The 18,236-nt window shown below is 43.9% G+C and overlaps 1 protein-coding gene across 1 annotated transcript in view; it reads left to right on the top strand.

The window, feature by feature from the left end:
• The window catches only part of DCC (DCC netrin 1 receptor), a 987,065-nt gene that overhangs the window by 807,450 nt on the left and 161,379 nt on the right, over positions 1–18,236 (top strand). The window contains exon 13 of the mRNA XM_077462998.1: positions 14,545–14,686. Coding sequence (XP_077319124.1) covers positions 14,545–14,686 — 142 coding nt within the window. The remainder of the gene's footprint in view (positions 1–14,544; positions 14,687–18,236) is intronic.

The raw sequence follows: 18,236 nt of genomic DNA, 5'->3' as shown, positions 1-18,236 counted from the left end.
ATATATATATATATATATAATTTGTGTGTGTGTGTATATATATATAAAAATAAAAAAAAAACGATACAAATAAATATATCCCAAAATATAGCATTTTTAAGGAAATATACAAAAATATATACGATGAATATATAGGACAAATATAATTTTTTTTCATAGCCTATATGTCCAGAAAAAATAATAGAAAACAATAATAGAAAACAAAAATAGAAAAAAAAGTTAACCAAAATAAATATATCCTAAATTATATCTATAATAACTCCATAATAAGTTGAATGGGCTGCAAAGGCATCTCATCACATATTTTAAGGAATATGTTGCATTTTTGACAAGCAAAGCACCACAGCACACAGATGCATTGCAGTATGCTAAAAAGGATGTTCTGCTACACCGCTTTGGTGCATTAGGGAGCTATTCAAAAGGAAGATCACCACCGTGCAACACACATTTACTAAAGGCAAATAGACTGTGCACTTTGCAAGTGCAGTTGCTCCAGAGCTTCGGAAATTAAGAAAAGCTTTGCCGACTTCCAACATCCAATCATGTGCAAGAAAAAATGCAGTTTTATTTTTTATTTTGCTTGCATGTGATTGGGTATTCTTTGCAAAGTGAATCTTTGTCTCATTTACGAAGCTCTGCAGCAACTGTACCTGCAAAAGTAAATTTAGTAAATTTAGCCTTTAGGCCCCTTTCACACTGGGGCAGTGCGGGCGTGGCGGTAAAGCGGTGCTATTTTTAGCGGCGCTTTACCGTCATTTTAGCGGCGGTCTGCGGCCGCTAGCGGGCGGTTTTAACCCCTGCTAGTGGCCGAAAAAGGATTAAAACCGCCCGCTAAGTGCCACTGCAGCATCTCTTTGCTGGCGGTATAAAAAATATACACATATATATATATATATATATATATATATACAAAATTTACTAAATTTACTTTTGCCCCATTGACTTCAATGGGTAGGAGCAGTTGAGGAGAGGTGAATACATCGCTCCTTTCACCGCTCCAAAGATGCGGCTAGCACCGCTCCAGTGTGAAAGCCCTCCAGCTTTCACACTGGAGTGAAAGGGGCTGGTTTTTTCAGGGGCTACACAGGCGCTATTTTTAGCGCTGTAGCGCCTGAAAACCGCTCCAGTGTGAAAGGGGCCTTAGTAGATCCACCCCTTTGATTTGTGCTTTTTAATTACAGGGAAGTTGTGTTCATACTTCAACTCGCAAAAATGTAACATCCCTATCATGATCACATGCATTAAAAAATAAAAATAAAAAAAACGGAAAGCGTTGGCATTAGTGGTTAAGTAACTGCACAGATAATTCTACCAGGATTTAAGAGTCATTATATGTGTGTCAATGTATGACGATGAATAAACTTTTCTCATTTGGTAAACATGCCTATTTAATTAAGAGATAGGTGCTGCCAGATTTGTGTCTGTTGTGTCCTGCAGATGAAAATGCATATTGTAAATTACTATCCTACTGTGCAGGAGAGATTAGCTGCATTGCTGAAATAGGAGAGGATTGGAAGATGGGGAAGGCTGTTTAACAAAGCAGAGAAAATGATCAGTTCTTCAAATGTAAATCCTTTAAATTATTAAGAATAATAGTTTTCCGTTTGAATCTTACTGTGCTAATTATAGTTTCAACACCAGATTCCTGCTTCTAAATCCTTTAATCCTCAGTCCCCAAGGCATCTTTCTGTATATGTTCCCTGATTATGGAACCAGATAATTCATGTTCTCTAGGCATGGAGTTCGGTACAAGGCTAGAACACTTCAGTACAAAGTGAGAATACTGAAAGGGTGACATCTTTGCTGGATTTGGTATAGACCCACTCTGGAGGTCTTCAGCTGCCTTTGGTGTAGGCAAAAACTGAAGATCTGCAGCTACCTTTGGTGTAGACCAGTGTTAGTCAACTTGAAAATTATAGGACGATTTAAGAGCGACACCCCCCAAAAACTTCCAGAGGGCTACACAATAGCAGCATAACCCCTGTATCAGTGGTCAGTGGAGTGAAATTTAACCCCCCGTCCCCTACATTGGTGCCGTTCTGCTGCCAATAGCTCACAGGCCACATGCAGAGGGCCATGTATAGCCCTTGAGCCATGTGTTGGGCTCCAGGGGTGTAGAAACTCACTTGAGATTTTCAGTTGTCATTTGTGTAGACACACTGTAGGTCTTCAGCTTCCTATAGTGTAGACACAAACTGTAGGTCTTCAGCTGCCTTCAAGAGGAAGTAAACCCTGATGGGTTTACTTCCTCTTTCATTCCCTGCAAAGGCAAAGCATAATGGACTACTATGCATCGCATAGTAGCCCATTATGTGTCACTTACCTGGCACAGGAACCAGCGAAGTCACCGCTGTCCCCTGTAGTCCGGCACATCCATCTTCTCGGTGGGTCTCGCAGCTCCGCCGCTGTCATTGGGCGAAGCCGCGATGACGTCACTCCCATGCATGCGCACGGGAGCCGAGTAGCCCGGCATCGCGCGGCATCTTCGTCATCGACGATGCCACGCTCAGTGCGCCTGCACGCCGCTGTCTATGGCGCATGTGCCGTAGACAGCGGTGCCTGTCTTCGGGCAAATATCTCCTAAACCGTATAGGTTTAGGAGATATTTCTTGCACCTACAGGTAAGCCTTAATCTAGGCTTACCTGTAGGTCAAAGTGGTTTGTAAGGGTTTACAACCACTTTCAGCTGCCTTTGGTGTAGACACACAGAATGTCTTCAGCTGCCTTTGATGAAGACACATACTGGAGGCCTTCAGCTTCCTTAGTGTAGAGACACACTGAAGGTCTTCAGCTGCCTTTGGTGTAGACATACACTAATGGTCTTCAGCTTAGTTTATGTAGACACACACTGAAGGTCCTCAGCTCCCCTTGTAAAGGCACACACTGAAGGTTTTCAGCTGCCTTTGGTGTAGACACATACAGAAGGTCTTCAGCTTCCTTTGTGTAGATCAGGGATCCTCAAGCTACGGCCCTCCAGCTGTTTCAAAACGACACATCCCATGAGGCATTGTAAAACTCTGACATTCACAGACATGACTAGGCATGATGGGAATTGTAGTTCCTGAACAACTGGAGGGCCATAGTTTGAAGACCCATGCTGTAGACACATACAGTACTAGATTCCTTTAGCTGTGTTTGCCCTAGACACACACTGAAGGATTTCAGCTGCCTTTGGTGTAGACATACCTTGAAATATTCAGTTGCCTTTGGTGTAGAAAAACACTGGAAGTCATCAGCTGCCTTTGGTGTAAAAACACACTGGAGGTCTTCAGCCGACTTTGGGGTAGACACACACTGGAGATTCTCAGCTGCCATTGGTGTAGGCACACACCCGTGGTCTTCAGCTGTCATTGGTGTAGGTACAGAGTGGAGGGCTTCAGCTGCCTTAAGCGAGTCTTGGCCTTTAGAGCATTGCTGTACTATTAAAGGACTGATGCCATTGCAAAGAATATAGCAAGTAGTTACCTCTCCCATCAATAAAGGGGGATTATGGACTGAAGTCTCAACAGAAACAGAGGAGTGCTGATCACCTTGTCCCCTCCCACTGACCCCCATCGCAATGCAGGACATGGGAGCTCAGATAGTTCGGGGAGAGTTGGGGATTGCAATTTGTAGATCTGCCTTGATGTAGCAGTGTGGCACCACATGTGTGTTTCTCTATAATTGGTGCCAGGAGTACAGCTTTAAAGCATATCTAAACCCAGAAGCAAACATTTAATATTTTGCAGCATAGTGGCATTAGATGTGATGGCTGTTTTAGTTTTCTTTTTGTAAGCTTTCTTTTCCTTTTTTTTCCACCTGATGATCCTGCCAGTGACACACTTCCTGTCTCAGGGTAGCAGTGCCCTATGGTCCTCTCCTCTTCTCAACGAAAAGGGTGGTGTTCTGTAGTCCTCAGAGATAACATGTAACACTATAACTAATAACAATAACCAATAGCAGTCAGTACAAGCAGAGGTTACAGAACGTTATCAGCTCACAAGCTTAATGCCAGGACAAACACATATATATTTTTTGTGCACTTATTGAATAAATATAACAGGGTGCTTTCAATTGTTAAGGTTTACATATGCCTTGACAGGGCTTTACAAAGTAAATAAATAATTGTACAATCCAAATGAACACTTGCTGTTGTGAATGAAGTGCACATTTTTTTTCTCAGTACTAATTAAATAACTGGAGATTTTTCAATTATTCAATCAGCAGATTGTTGGCATTCATACAGTTATTTTACTTGTAATCAATGGAATGAAATATTCGGTTGGTTTTGCAAATGGACACACTGCCAAACTGTTCATTTGTGGAGTGACAGATGCAGAGTTTTGAATCAAGTTTTGAAAGTCAAATGACTCTGTGCCAGCAAGCGACTCTGTTGGAGCCTTCCAGCAAATTAGTAAAAGCAATACAATAGGTTTTGTCTGGAGTTCAGCTTTAAATCTGCAGAATCTACCAAAATAGTAGACTAAAAAAATGACCTGCAGTCTAATGGTTTGCTTTTCTATAGCTTCTAATAGTATAGCTATTTAGAAGCCCAGATATAAACCCAAACATATTTTCTTTTAATTTTTGAAAGCCGGCATAGCTACTAAATCTAATGTGATATCCTAAACCAGACAACCAGAATAATTTGCCTTTTCCAAAAAAACAACAACTTTATTTTGATCAGTTCTGCTTCTCCATGATGACATCTTTCTATAACTGTCTATATTTGGCTTGCTATGGTACATGGGAGTTGTGTTAACTTCACAAGAACTAATGAAGAACAGAGAAGTTGCAAAGTCTGCGATGACCTCAGAATATCTGAAGTGCTAAAGTAGGAATGATATTTCCCGCTGTGGAAACTGTAACACATTTTTTTAACAGTAATTACCATGACTTTGAGTTCCAAAAAAATACTTAACTTTTTTCCTTGCTTATGACTTTTTGAAAACTTATTTTTCTCTCTACATTAATGGTTAAAGTGTATCTATCATTTACACATAATTAAAGCATGACTCAAGCCAAATCTTTCGTTTTGTATAGAGCAATGAAAGGTTGGAGTCTCTATCTTTTTATTTGTGTATGTGCCCGTTTTCAGACATTTCCCCTAATTTCATTGCAGGAAGTGATGGGAAATCCATCAAATGGGTACATTGGGTAAAGATTAGAACGTCTTCCTGAAGATGTCACCGTGACGAAACGTGTAGAGGCGGAGCTTCTGCCATGCAAGTTTCGTCCACGTGACTTCTGGAAATTGGAATTCACACCAGGTCCCGGTTACGGCGGAACGGCAGTGCAAGTTCCCTATACAACTGCAGACTATATTGGTGCCTATCGGGCACATTTTTATGTAAGAAGCCAGTTGCTTGTTTTATTGGTTTAGTCCCTATATATGAAATAAACCTACTATACTTTGAGTATCTTTCTCTCTTTGTGCTTACTTTGCTATATGCGGGTAATCAATTAGAGGAGAAGTGTTCCACCAGCCTAAGTTGGGTGTTCCTGGCTATGTGAGGAATGATATCAAGCGCTTATTGACCACTTTTAAGGAAGCGGTCAATGGTGATCTGGTGAGTGTTTAGCATCTTCATGGCTCACTGGGTGTCACTATATGTTGTGGAGTGAATCTTCAAACTGAAAGTGGTTCATGGACATTCAGGTGGCGTGGATATTTTATGGACTTTATTTTGCACAACATCGTTAGTATTTATTGGTGTGGTGTCACTACATGCACGGCTAATTGCTAATATTTGTTGCATTGTTAATTGCATGTCTAATTATTAATTTTCATTGATTATTTATTCTTGTCACTGGATGTTTTGTTTTTTACCACATGTTTATTCATTTATACCACATGATATATGAATTGTCACTATTTTTAATTTATTTATTCACTATTTATTATTCATGTAATTTTATACATATTTATACATTTGGTTAAGGGTTGGAATATCAATTGGTTTCACACACATTTTTAACCTGTATTGGTTGGATCTTTTAGGCTTATTATCAGCGCCCCCTGTATTCTATTTTTTATTTATTTGATGTTATACACTAATTGGGTGGCAGCTTACTATTATTCCTTTCACTAGTTTTTAGCAACAAACATGTAATACGTATCTGCTCTGTGTAATGGTTTTGCACAGAGCAGCCCCAATCCTCTTCTCTTTGAATCCCCCACCGACGGTCCTGACTCCTCTCCCCTTCCGAGTACCCCCCAATAGCAAGCCTCTTGCTATAAGGGCACTCGAGCAGGCTCGTTCTCCCAAGCTGTGCTCTGTGAGTCCATTCACACACAGAGCACGGCTCAACCCCACTCCTGAGGGGACAGCAAATTTCACATTTCTTCAGTGTTGTCACATGAAAAGATAGAATAAAATATTTACAAAAATGTGAGGGGTGTACTCATTTTTGTGAGATACTGTGTGTGTGTGTATATATATATATATATATATATATATATATATATATATATATATTCAATATTTTATTTGATGATGAATTCCTTGTTGTGATTGCTTGTACCTAAATTGATCACAAATCACCATGCTTTTGGCCACTTTAACAGTCCTGCCTCACTGCAAGGCTTACCACAAGATTTTGGATTGCATCTGTGGAAATTTGTGCTAGTTCAGCCAAAAGACTTGTGAGGTCAGGAACTGATGTTCGATTAGAAAACCTGGCTTAAAATGTTTTTCTTTAGTTCATAACAGAGGTGTTCAGTAGGGACAAGTGCAAGCCACTCAAGCTCATCCATACCACTCATTAAATCAGAGTTCCACCCTATTTTTTCACTTTGGCCCCAGGCATTGCTTACTGCTATGCCATCAATGTTAGGGATTTATTTTCTGTTCCAAAACTGAATCACCTTTAGGCTTCTTGAAGCACTGCACATCCGTATTACCTTGTTGCGGCGAGGTACATCATATCCTCCCCCCTGTTGGCTCCAGGAGTCAACGAGCATCATCCGCGCCGCACTGCTGAGCACGTGATCGGGAGGTGCATGCTGGGTAGCCCGCTGTACCGCATCCTGAAAGAAAGTCCGACTGGGCTTCAGATGCCCACACAGATGATGGATTCTTACACGGATCGAGAGGAGACATTAAGTCACATTCAATTTAAAAGGAAAACACGTTTCGAATATGCAGCTTATGCCAATTTGTATGGCATAGGCTGCAACAATCACAGGGGTGTTTTTTTTTTTTTTTTAATGACTGGAGCTGCTTTAAACTATGCCTTTATGGAGCTGACTTTGGGCACAGTCATCATTCAACAAATATGGATCTTCTCCACACTCTTGCCACAAGTTTAGAAGTGCAGAATTGTCCGTGTCTTTATATGTTGTGACATTAACAGGATCTTTCACTGGGAACACCTGAATTCAATAATTCGAAGGCAGGACCACCTACTTTTGGTCATAGTTGTAGGTGTAATTGTAGGGGTCAGCCCCTAGGATTACTGAACTATATTGCACTGTGTTCCATCTATAATATATACAGCCTGCTATTTCCAGTTTAGCCACAAGATGTCACTGTTGCTGCCGACCCTTCAGAGGAGAGGAAACAGGAAGTGGCAGTGAGAGAGAACTGTGAGGAGTGTGTGGGCAGCTGAGAAATTCCTGTGCGGAGCTGAGGAAAAAGTCAAGTCTGCCCTGAGGAGAGGGAGACTTTGTGTGGATAAAGAGTCGCAGTATCCAGCTAAAGATCGGGCACCTCGGGCAGAGAGAGAGAGCTGTGGTGATTTTGGGCCGCATCTGTGTTCATCCATCCGTCCCAGACGGGCAAGCTGCAGCACTAGGAACTGGACTTCACCTGCCTCATGAAGGAGGCCAAGACAAGGGACCCTCCAGCTGTCTAACGAACTGTGAGTGAGCACCGGTGCTGGATTGTGATAGGGAATAGTACAGTCCCTACTGAGATAGTACGTTGTAGAAACGTGTCCCGATAAGCGGGAATTAGGCAGGACATATTAGAAGAGGGTAGCCTGTATCACTGTGCATGTGTTGGCGGGAAAGCCATTTTGTGTACCACATTCCAGTTAGCCTTACTGTAAACTACTGTGAATTGTTAATACTGTTATCCTCCTCCTCCGGCCATTATATCTTACTGTTTAATAAAGCCGGTTTTTGTTTCAGCCTCCTTGTCTGCTGTCCCGTACTTGAAACCTGCATTGCGGTCTCCTATACCTCTGACCGCTACAAGTGGCGCTGTGAGCAGGATACGGTTACAGAGATGGAGGCGGCTGAAGGCAACGTACCTGATGTTGATGTGAATGCCTTAGGTAATGGTGGAACCCCTACAAGGACCCTCCCTATGGGCATGCTTTTTAACTTGTTGCCAAAATTTGATGGCCAGAACATGTCACTGTCAGACTGGGTGACGAGATTACAGAGCGTTGCTAGAATTTACAATGTCAGCCCAGAGCTACAGGTGGAAATTGCTTTGGCTGCCCTGGAGGGTGAAGCGCGGAAAACTGTTTGCTTACAACCGGAAGCTACGCGCAGTACCTTGAAAGAGATTGTGCGCTTTCTAGAAGAAATATACGGTGAAACAGCTAGTGCGGGCCACCTCCGGGCAAAGTTCTTCTACCGGGTACAGCAGGAAAATGAAGGGGTCTCACAATATGCAACGGCTCTACAGGAAGTACTGGCTGAGATACAGAAAAAAGAGGCAGACGGGATAACCGCCATGGGATCCGCAGACCGGATACTGAGGGAACAATTGATCCTGGGACTCTACAGCTCTCACCTGAGACAAGCCCTACGGGAACGAGTCAGAGTGGACCCTACACTGAATTTTCGGCAAATATTGGCTGAGGCCGTGGAGCGAAGTAAAGAAGAAATTTATGCCTCTGGAGTGATACGGACCCAGACCGCCTCCCTCGGGGTTGCGAAGAATGAAGAGGTCCTGGTTAGAGTGGTGCAGGACCTACAAAGCTCCCTGGGTCTCATGCATGAGAAGTTGACGCAAATAGAGAGACGGATGGATTTGAGCTACCCCCCTGAGGTTGCATATCTGGGGCAACAACAACCTTATCAGACTGCCTCGATGGTTCCTGCACCAGAGCATCCTTACCCACGTATTCCCACCTACCGAGTCCCTCAATATCCTCCAGTGAGCTCGGCCAGTCCAGGCCTACGGGCGCCTCCCGCACACAGACAGAGAGAACAACGCAGAGAGGCTCAGTGCTGGCGGTGTGGAGAAAAAGGACACTTCGCTAGAGAATGCCGGAGGGACCTGCCTAGACGCCCAGAGCCGGCGTTAAACTTCAGGCCCCCGCAGTAATGAGGCACACTGCGGGGGAAGTAGAGTGTCAGGCCACTCAGCACAGCTCCGAACACCTGGTTGCAGGATGTCCCACCATAAGAGCCGAGTTTGAAGGCATTCCAGTCAACTGTTTAGTGGACACCGGATCACAGGTAACGACCATGCCTGAGTCATATTTCAACCGTTACTTTCAAGCACTGGCCAAGCCAGAACAGGGGACATTGATCCGGGTCACAGCAGCTAACCAGCAACAAATCCCTGTCACAGGTGTCGTATGGATGAATGTACGTCTGTGTGGACAGGAAGTTGGAAAAAAAGGTATCCTGCTGGTCCCTGAAACCTTCAAAGAAGATGTACCGGTGATAATGGGCATGAATATCCTGCGAGAGTTGGATCAAATTATGTTCACTAAAAGGGGGCCGGGCTATTGGAAGAATGCCACTCCACACAAACCAACGCAAAAGGCATTTCAACGGTTAATCCGGTTTTGTGGGACACAGAAGAGTGTCCCAGTACATCAGTCTGTAGGAAATATTCGAGTGCCGGGAAGGGCTACCCTTACCCTCCCTCCTGATCGGGAGACTATACTGACTTTGCCCGTGGGAACCTCCCGCAACCTTGAAGGTATGGAGGTGATCATTGAGCCTGCAGGCCTGGGAGAGTTAGGTCAGGATGTCCTAGTGGCCCGGACACTGGCAGTAGTCCAAAATGGACGAGTACCCATAAGAGCTGTAAACGTTGGACAACGGGAAGTCTCTCTGGTGCCAGGAGTGGAACTGGCTCGCGTGTACCTACATCGGGGAGAAGTGCTGAGTCAGGGAGAAGTGACTCTAGCTCCGATAGGCAATTCTGCTTGGACCTTGGCAGTTACTGCAAAGCCTGCAGAGGCACCGACCCCAGAATGGAATGGGACAGTCATCTTGGAACAAATGGAGATAGATGTGAAAGCTCTAAGTCCGGATCATTTACGAGCAGTTGAAACCATGCTGTGGGAGAATCAAGCTGCGTTTGCCCGCAATGCCAATGACTTTGGTTGCACAGATGCTATCACACATGAGATACCGACGGGGGACACTCCCCCAAGCCGAGAGAGATATCGACAGATTCCACCCAAGTTGTATCAAGAGGTGAAGACATTGCTGAAACAGATGATCGATTCAGGAGTGGTTCGGGGTAGTCAAAGTCCCTGGGCAGCCCCAGTGGTGCTTGTCAAGAAGAAGGATGGCACCATTCGATTTTGTGTGGATTACCGGAGATTGAATGCGTGCACAGTGCGGGACTCATATCCTCTGCCTCGCATCGAAGAGTCCCTAACAGCCCTAGGGCGGGCTAAATACTTCTCCACCTTGGATTTAGCAAGTGGATACTGGCAGGTACCGGTGGCTGAACAAGACAAGGAAAAGACAGCATTCATACTTCCCATGGGTCTGTTTGAATTTAATAGGATGCCATTTGGGCTGTCTAATGCCCCAGGAACCTTTCAGAGGCTGATGGAAAAATGTCTGGGAGATCTAAATTTTGAAGCTACCCTGATATACTTGGATGATATTATAGTGTACTCTGCTACTTTTGAAGAACACTTGGCCCGATTAGGACAGGTACTTGAGCGACTGCGGGCCCATGGCCTGAAGATAAAGCCAAAGAAGTGTCATCTCTTCAAGAAGGAGATCGAGTACTTAGGCCATACGGTGTCCAAAGACGGGGTGCTGCCATCCCAAAATAAAGTGGCTGCCATTCAACAATGGCCGGAGCCTAGAACGCTGCGTGAGTTGAAGGCCTTCCTTGGTCTGACTGGTTACTACCGGCGGTTCATCAAAGACTATGCAAAGATAGCGGGCCCTCTGAATGAGATTTTGAGAGGAACTGCTGGGCAATCCAAGAGTCAAAGTGTTCCCTGGGGACAGAAGCAAGAGGAGGCCTTCCTGACCTTGAAAGAGGCTCTGACATCGGCCCCCATCTTGGCTTATGCTGATTTTGACAAACCATTCTTCTTATCTACTGACGGTAGTCTCTACGGACTCGGGGCAGTGTTGTCACAGATACAGGACGGACACGAAAGAGTGATTGCCTATGCCAGTAGGTCCCTGCGGGATACGGAGCGAAACCCTCATAACTATAGTTCCTTCCGGCTAGAGCTCCTTGCCCTGGTGTGGGCCATGACAGAGAAGTTTGCCGGTTACCTTACAGGGGCTAAAATCTTTGTACGGACTGATAACAATCCCCTGGTCCATCTGGATACTGCTAGACTGGGAGCCCTGGAGCAACGTTGGGCAGCTCGCCTTGCAAAGTATGACTTCTCAATTCGCTATCGCTCTGCTACAGAGAATACCAATGCTGATGGTCTGTCGAGGGTTACTTTTGAAACTCCATTGGGAGAGCTTGATGAACAAAAGGAAGAGGATGAAATTCCAGACTTCCGCAAGTTTACACCTCCAGCAGTCGCAGCACAGACAAGCGGGGAGGCCCGGTCCCTGCCTAAGGCATTAGCAAGAACTAATGAGGAATGGGGGCGAATACAAGATGAAGACATTGGACTGCGACAGATAAAAGGTTGGGTGGCTCGGCAAAGAAAACCAGACAGAGAGGAAAGGGCTGATCTTGATGCTGAGATGAAGTCAATTTTACATCAATGGGACAGACTAGAGGTTCATGGAGCTGTTCTATACCGCAAGTGGCAGCAGCCTGCCGATCTGGAGGCAAGATGGCAGGTTGTCATACCAAGGAGTCTGGCACTAGAGATAGCCAGGGAAGCTCATGAATTTGGAGCTCATTTCGGGCCAGTCAAAACTTACCAGTGGCTGCAGCGTTATGTGTATTGTCCACGACTGGAGGTCGTAGTTGAAGAAGTCTGCCGACAGTGTAGAGTGTGTGAGCTTACTAAAAGCACAGAGCAGAGGGCACCCATACAGCCCATACAGACCAAGGAACCGCTGGAGGTATTGCTGATAGATTATCTCCTCGTGGGACAGTCAGCCAGAGGCCCACAATACTGCCTGGTCATGATTGACCACTTCTCCAAGTTTGCAGTGGTCACTCCAACTCGGGACCAGACGGCTGAGTCTGCAGCTCGGGCCATCTGTCAAGATTTCATCCGGGTCTATGGATGCCCGAAACGGATTCACTCAGATCAAGGAGCATGCTTTCAAGGGAAAGTGATGGAGGAGTTACACCGACTGTATGGCATTGGAAAATCCAGGACAACTCCATATCATCCCCAAGGGAATGGGGCCTGTGAGCGCTTTAATCGGACTCTGCTTCAGATGCTGAGGACCTTAGAGGAGGACAAAAAGACACACTGGCCAGACTATCTGCCTGAATTAGTCTGGGCCTACAATAATCGTGTCCACACTACCACCGGCTATACCCCATACATGCTACTGTTCGGTAGAGCCGGACGAGAAATTGTCGAATTGAATTTGGAACAGCCAGAAGATGTGATAGAGCGATCAACCACCTCATGGGTGAAAGAACACCGCAAGCGACTCCAGACCATCTGCCGGTTAGTAGGCCAGAGATTGCAAGAAAAGACTTATACTGACCGTCCTCCCATCCAAGAGATTCCGTTGCAACCTGGAGACCGGGTGCTGGTTCGAGAGAAACGGCCCAGAGGCAAGTTGAGTGAGCGTTGGGAGGTACAGCCGTACAAAGTGATCAAGAGAGTGTATCCCAATGGTCCAGTTTACGAAGTTCGTGTTGAGAATGGGGAGTCGGCTTCAAGGGTTCTACATAGGAATATGCTACGGCCATGTCGGTCAGAAGATCGGATACCTGCACAGAGGACACCACTCCCTGCCCCTTCCTCAGAATTTGTCATTTCCGATGGGAATAATATTGAAGACTGGTGGATTGTTCCTGACTCTGCACGTGATGAAGCCCCTGTTATAGAACCAGTACCAGCTCCAAGGGAGGAAGGACAAGTCCTAACAGAAAGACAAGACCTTCGGAGATCTAGTAGGTCTACTGCAGGGGTTCCACCAAACAGGTACAATGCTGATCAGTTTATTTGGTCTAACTGTATGTATTATGAACAATGTTGTGCTGCCGTTAAAGATTGATTTAACCCTTTTCTTCCCCATGGACTATATAGCAAGGCCGAGGACGGCCACCTTTAAGCGGGGAGGCATGTAGGGGTCAGCCCCTAGGATTACTGAACTATATTGCACTGTGTTCCATCTATAATATATACAGCCTGCTATTTCCAGTTTAGCCACAAGATGTCACTGTTGCTGCCGACCCTTCAGAGGAGAGGAAACAGGAAGTGGCAGTGAGAGAGAACTGTGAGGAGTGTGTGGGCAGCTGAGGAATTCCTGTGCGGAGCTGAGGAAAAAGTCAAGTCTGCCCTGAGGAGAGGGAGACTTTGTGTGGATAAAGAGTCGCAGTATCCAGCTAAAGATCGGGCACCTCGGGCAGAGAGAGAGAGCTGTGGTGATTTTGGGCCGCATCTGTGTTCATCCATCCGTCCCAGACGGGCAAGCTGCAGCACTAGGAACTGGACTTCACCTGCCTCATGAAGGAGGCCAAGACAAGGGACCCTCCAGCTGTCTAACGAACTGTGAGTGAGCACCGGTGCTGGATTGTGATAGGGAATAGTACAGTCCCTACTGAGATAGTACGTTGTAGAAACGTGTCCCGATAAGCGGGAATTAGGCAGGACATATTAGAAGAGGGTAGCCTGTATCACTGTGCATGTGTTGGCGGGAAAGCCATTTTGTGTACCACATTCCAGTTAGCCTTACTGTAAACTACTGTGAATTGTTAATACTGTTATCCTCCTCCTCCGGCCATTATATCTTACTGTTTAATAAAGCCGGTTTTTGTTTCAGCCTCCTTGTCTGCTGTCCCGTACTTGAAACCTGCATTGCGGTCTCCTATACCTCTGACCGCTACATAATCACCAGTTATCCACAAACCTTTGGCCGTATAGTATATCGGTTTTGGATATATTGCCCTTTTAGGCCTGGTTCACATTCATGCAGGTTGCAGTATGCATATTCAAGGTGTATTTTGCGTTTTTCAGTACACATTTTTGATCCATTGAAATCTATGGAACCAAAAGCAGAAAAAAAGTCCATGGACTTTTCCATAAAATTCACAGATGTGAATGTGACCCATAGGAAACCATGTTAAATGGACTGTAGTATGTTTCTGAAAAACTGAAAACTGTATAGGTGTGAACCAGGTCTTATAAAGGTTTTCTTGTATTGTATTTTATAAGCGGATTGTAGCATTTTAAAACCTCTTGATCAAGTGCAGTACAATTTAACACAGAGAGCTGATGATTTTTTTCTTTTTATTTCAGAGCATAAAAGTAAGCTGGCTACCACCCCCCTCAGGAACTCAGAATGGATTTATTACCGGGTACAAAATCCGCCACAGAAAAACCACCCGACGGGGGGAGTTGGAGACAATAGAGCCCAATAACCTATGGTACTTGTTCACAGGTAAGTTCTTCCTGCCAGTCCCACCCCTTGTGTAACCAACACTGTAATCTTATTAAAATTGGCTTGACCATGCCAATGAATATAGGCATAATCCAGTGCCTACTTTTCCTGTGTGTAGTAGGTGAAAAGTCCCTTCCCCATCACACAACTCAGTGGTTAAAGAGGAACTTTACTCTTGCAATCAAAGTTGACTATTTTTAATCTAGCATTATTATACAGATAAAAACTATACCTGATTTACTTTTTTTTTTTTTTTTACATTTCCTTAGTTACTTCCTGGTTTCTGGCTTAGGCAAATGGTGTCATACATCAGGAGGAGGGGAGGGGGGGAGGGGGTTTCTTAGCTAAGTACACCCTCCTGCCTGCATGCCTGAGCTAAGGGCAGGTGGGTTTCATAAAGTAAAAGCTACATGAAACATCTGCCCTTATGCAAGATGGCCACTGCCAGAATCGCTAAAAGGGTGTTCTTCAAAGTGATTTCTCAGCTAAATAAAGCACAGAGACATGGATGGATGGGGGATTTTGCACTGAATATTAAAAATAAATTAAAAAATGTTTTTTTGTTTCTGGTGCTCAGATGCAGTGTAGTTCCACTTTAAGTGACCAAGGCCTTGAGTGGGTATGGGCCTCGTTATATGCAAATACAGACTTTTGGATATTAGGTGTTTGCATATGATGTTTGGGGGCTGGGGTGGAATAAAGGGGCATGTGGTTACTTTATTTTTCAGAAGTGTTTTATAGGTGTGCATTAAAACTAAAAATATTTTTTTTTGTAAAAAAAAAGTAAATCTTAATTTTATACAGTGCTAAAATACTTACCCCTACCTTAATTCAAACATATAGATACATAAAATAAATACATAGTTAATCTGGTTGAAAAAATACATACTGTAAGTCCATCCAGTTCCAAAATTTTTTTTGGTTTGTGACTTGATTGCATCTAAAAATGTTTTGATGTATATATTTTTATTTATTTATCAGTAGGTAATTTCTGCACTGTATAAAATGAACATTTGTATTTTATTTTAACTAATTATAATCTCTTTCTACTGAATAACATTGGCAGCAAGTCCCATATTTACCGGCCATCGATGACAGGGACAGCCAGGCAGCTGGGATTTTCATCAAGGGGTCATGAACATCAACACCCATACTTCTCTTCTTGTATATTTATTAAAGTCCATTCATTCAAAAATTAATGAAAAACGGTAACATGCCAATAGCTGCAGATCAGACCGTAGCCAATACAAATTTTTTAAGTACTGTGCCTGCTCTGTGAGCCTCACATTATAAAGACAGGAGTTATAAAACGAACAAGTCCAATTTAGAAAATATAGCAGATAGAAATCCTATACAGGCAGCCTTCATCCTTCTTCATAGACACAGGACGTCTCAGTGAGCTGTAATATCATTCACGTTATGAGGAGCATTATCTCATGTAATATCACCAGCCACTGAAGCAAACAAAATTGCTGTGGCATCACTGAGCAAGTGTGCTGTACGTAATCTTGTGTGAAAGTAAGTATCATCGGGAAATAATGGACTACATCAAGTAATATGGCTACCGTAAGAGCCGTAATCAAAATAGTTAACTTAATAGACAGACTCGCTGACATGGGATAGATAGATAGATAGATAGATAGATAGATAGATAGATAGATAGATAGACAGATAGACAGATAGATAGATAGATAAATAGACCCTAAAATTAGGAAAGCAGGTACATTTAAATCAAACATAATTGCTGCACTATAGTCATGTTGACTTTGGGGTGAATTTATCAGATGAGACCACACTGCTTGGAAAGTCATCCCTTCCACGAAGGAATGTTCTGTGTAGCCCTCAGTGATCCCTGTCCTCTGGACTCTCCTATACACAGAGATCATTTGACATTGGATGAGCTTGGACCTTATTCCTCTATGTTGCCCTCTCCCTACTGGAGGTCAGATATCTCTAAGCCCTTGTACACACGGTCGGAGATTCCGACAACCAAATCTGACGGATCTTGTCCGAAACTGTTGCATACACGCGGTCGGACAAAGTTGTTGAAAAATCCGATCTTTCAGAGCGTGATGACGTTATTTCGTTACGATGGGACTACATTCAGGCTAGTAGCCAATAGCTTTGATGTAGGAATTTGATCTGAGCATGCATGGCACTTTGTCCGATCGGAATTCTCTACACATGATCGGAGTATGTCCTATCGGACCAGTTTGTCGGAAAATATTTCCAGCAAGTTGGAAAATTTGGTCCGACGGATATTCCGACGGAAACAGTCCGATGCATACCACACACAGTCGGATTATCTGACAACACGGTCCGATAGGACACATTCCGACGGATTCTCCGACCGTGTGTACAAGGGCTAAGGGTTGATGTATACATTAAGCTTCTATGATTGGATTGTTGGAGCCAATCTGTTGGTCACTTATAGACCAATCTTAGAGGGTCGGGGATAAAGGGAAGATGGAGCTAATTGAGCCAAATGAAAAGCGAGATGCATTAATAACTCAAGGAAGCTTCCCTCTCTTCCAAGAAGCCGACCTTATGAATCTTTGAAGAAATACAGTAATAGAAGATTATCACGTCCTTTCCTGCTCCTCACATGCTGTAGTGCATAAATTAAACTAGAGGAGGGTGTCATTACCTAGGAGTCAGTGCACCTTCTAGAAAATGAGGACAGATGCTGCTTTATGACCTTAAATTGTGACAGATCTTTTTGTAAAGCCAGAACAGCTAAGCAATGAAAAGCTCATGCGTGACCGCCGTACATTTTGTATATTAATGTTATTAAAAAGTTACCTTTGTGTGATTTTTTGAAAAAGATGAGTTGTTATCCTTGTATGCCTTGTGGTAACAGGCTGGCACTGTAATCAGCCTATTCTCTATGCAGGGAGTCCAAGGTTGATGTAGAACTCCCAAATTGTTTCTTCTCTATTTTTTTTATGCATTGGGAACACCTGTTGCTCCAACACTCATGAGAAGGTAGTCTTTCCATTTTTGCACATTTCATCCCATTCAGTTTGTGTCCACAGTAACACGGTGGACAGGGACAAACCTATAAAAGCAGTAAGGGTTATCTCTGATCCATCACATTTCAGTCTGGAAAAACGGAAAAGGATGCAGTCACATTTGCAACGTGGGTGGAACAGTGACATGGTTAGAACAATGGAGTCCTTAGCTTAACTCTTGGCCATAATGCTACCTGAATGGAGATTATATGTTTTCTCTCCCTGAGGTTTGTGTGGGTTTCTGCCAGATTTTCTTCCACATATACTGTATGATGAAGCCACATGATCAGGAGCTTGGAATATAATTGACTTTATTGTAAACAGGCTTTTCTGCCACACTCTAAAGACGTGCTTGTTGGTTAATTGGCTCCCATCTATATTGACTCTAGTATGTATGTGCAAATTGACTATGCAATGTGCAATGACATTCTACATACCAGTCTCAGGCTGAGCAATTGGAACAGTTGAAGAAAGACCTGGGGACCTTCTCTTTGCCAAGAGAATTCTATGGAGTAGGCTGTCAATCACATCAGACATGG

Source organism: Lithobates pipiens, unplaced genomic scaffold (assembly GCF_037356315.1).
Source record: "Lithobates pipiens isolate NorthernLeopardFrog02 unplaced genomic scaffold, aLitPip1_a1.2 Scaffold_3, whole genome shotgun sequence".
Classification (NCBI taxonomy): Eukaryota; Metazoa; Chordata; class Amphibia; order Anura; family Ranidae; genus Lithobates; species Lithobates pipiens.
This window is presented reverse-complemented; position numbering and strand designations above follow the sequence as displayed.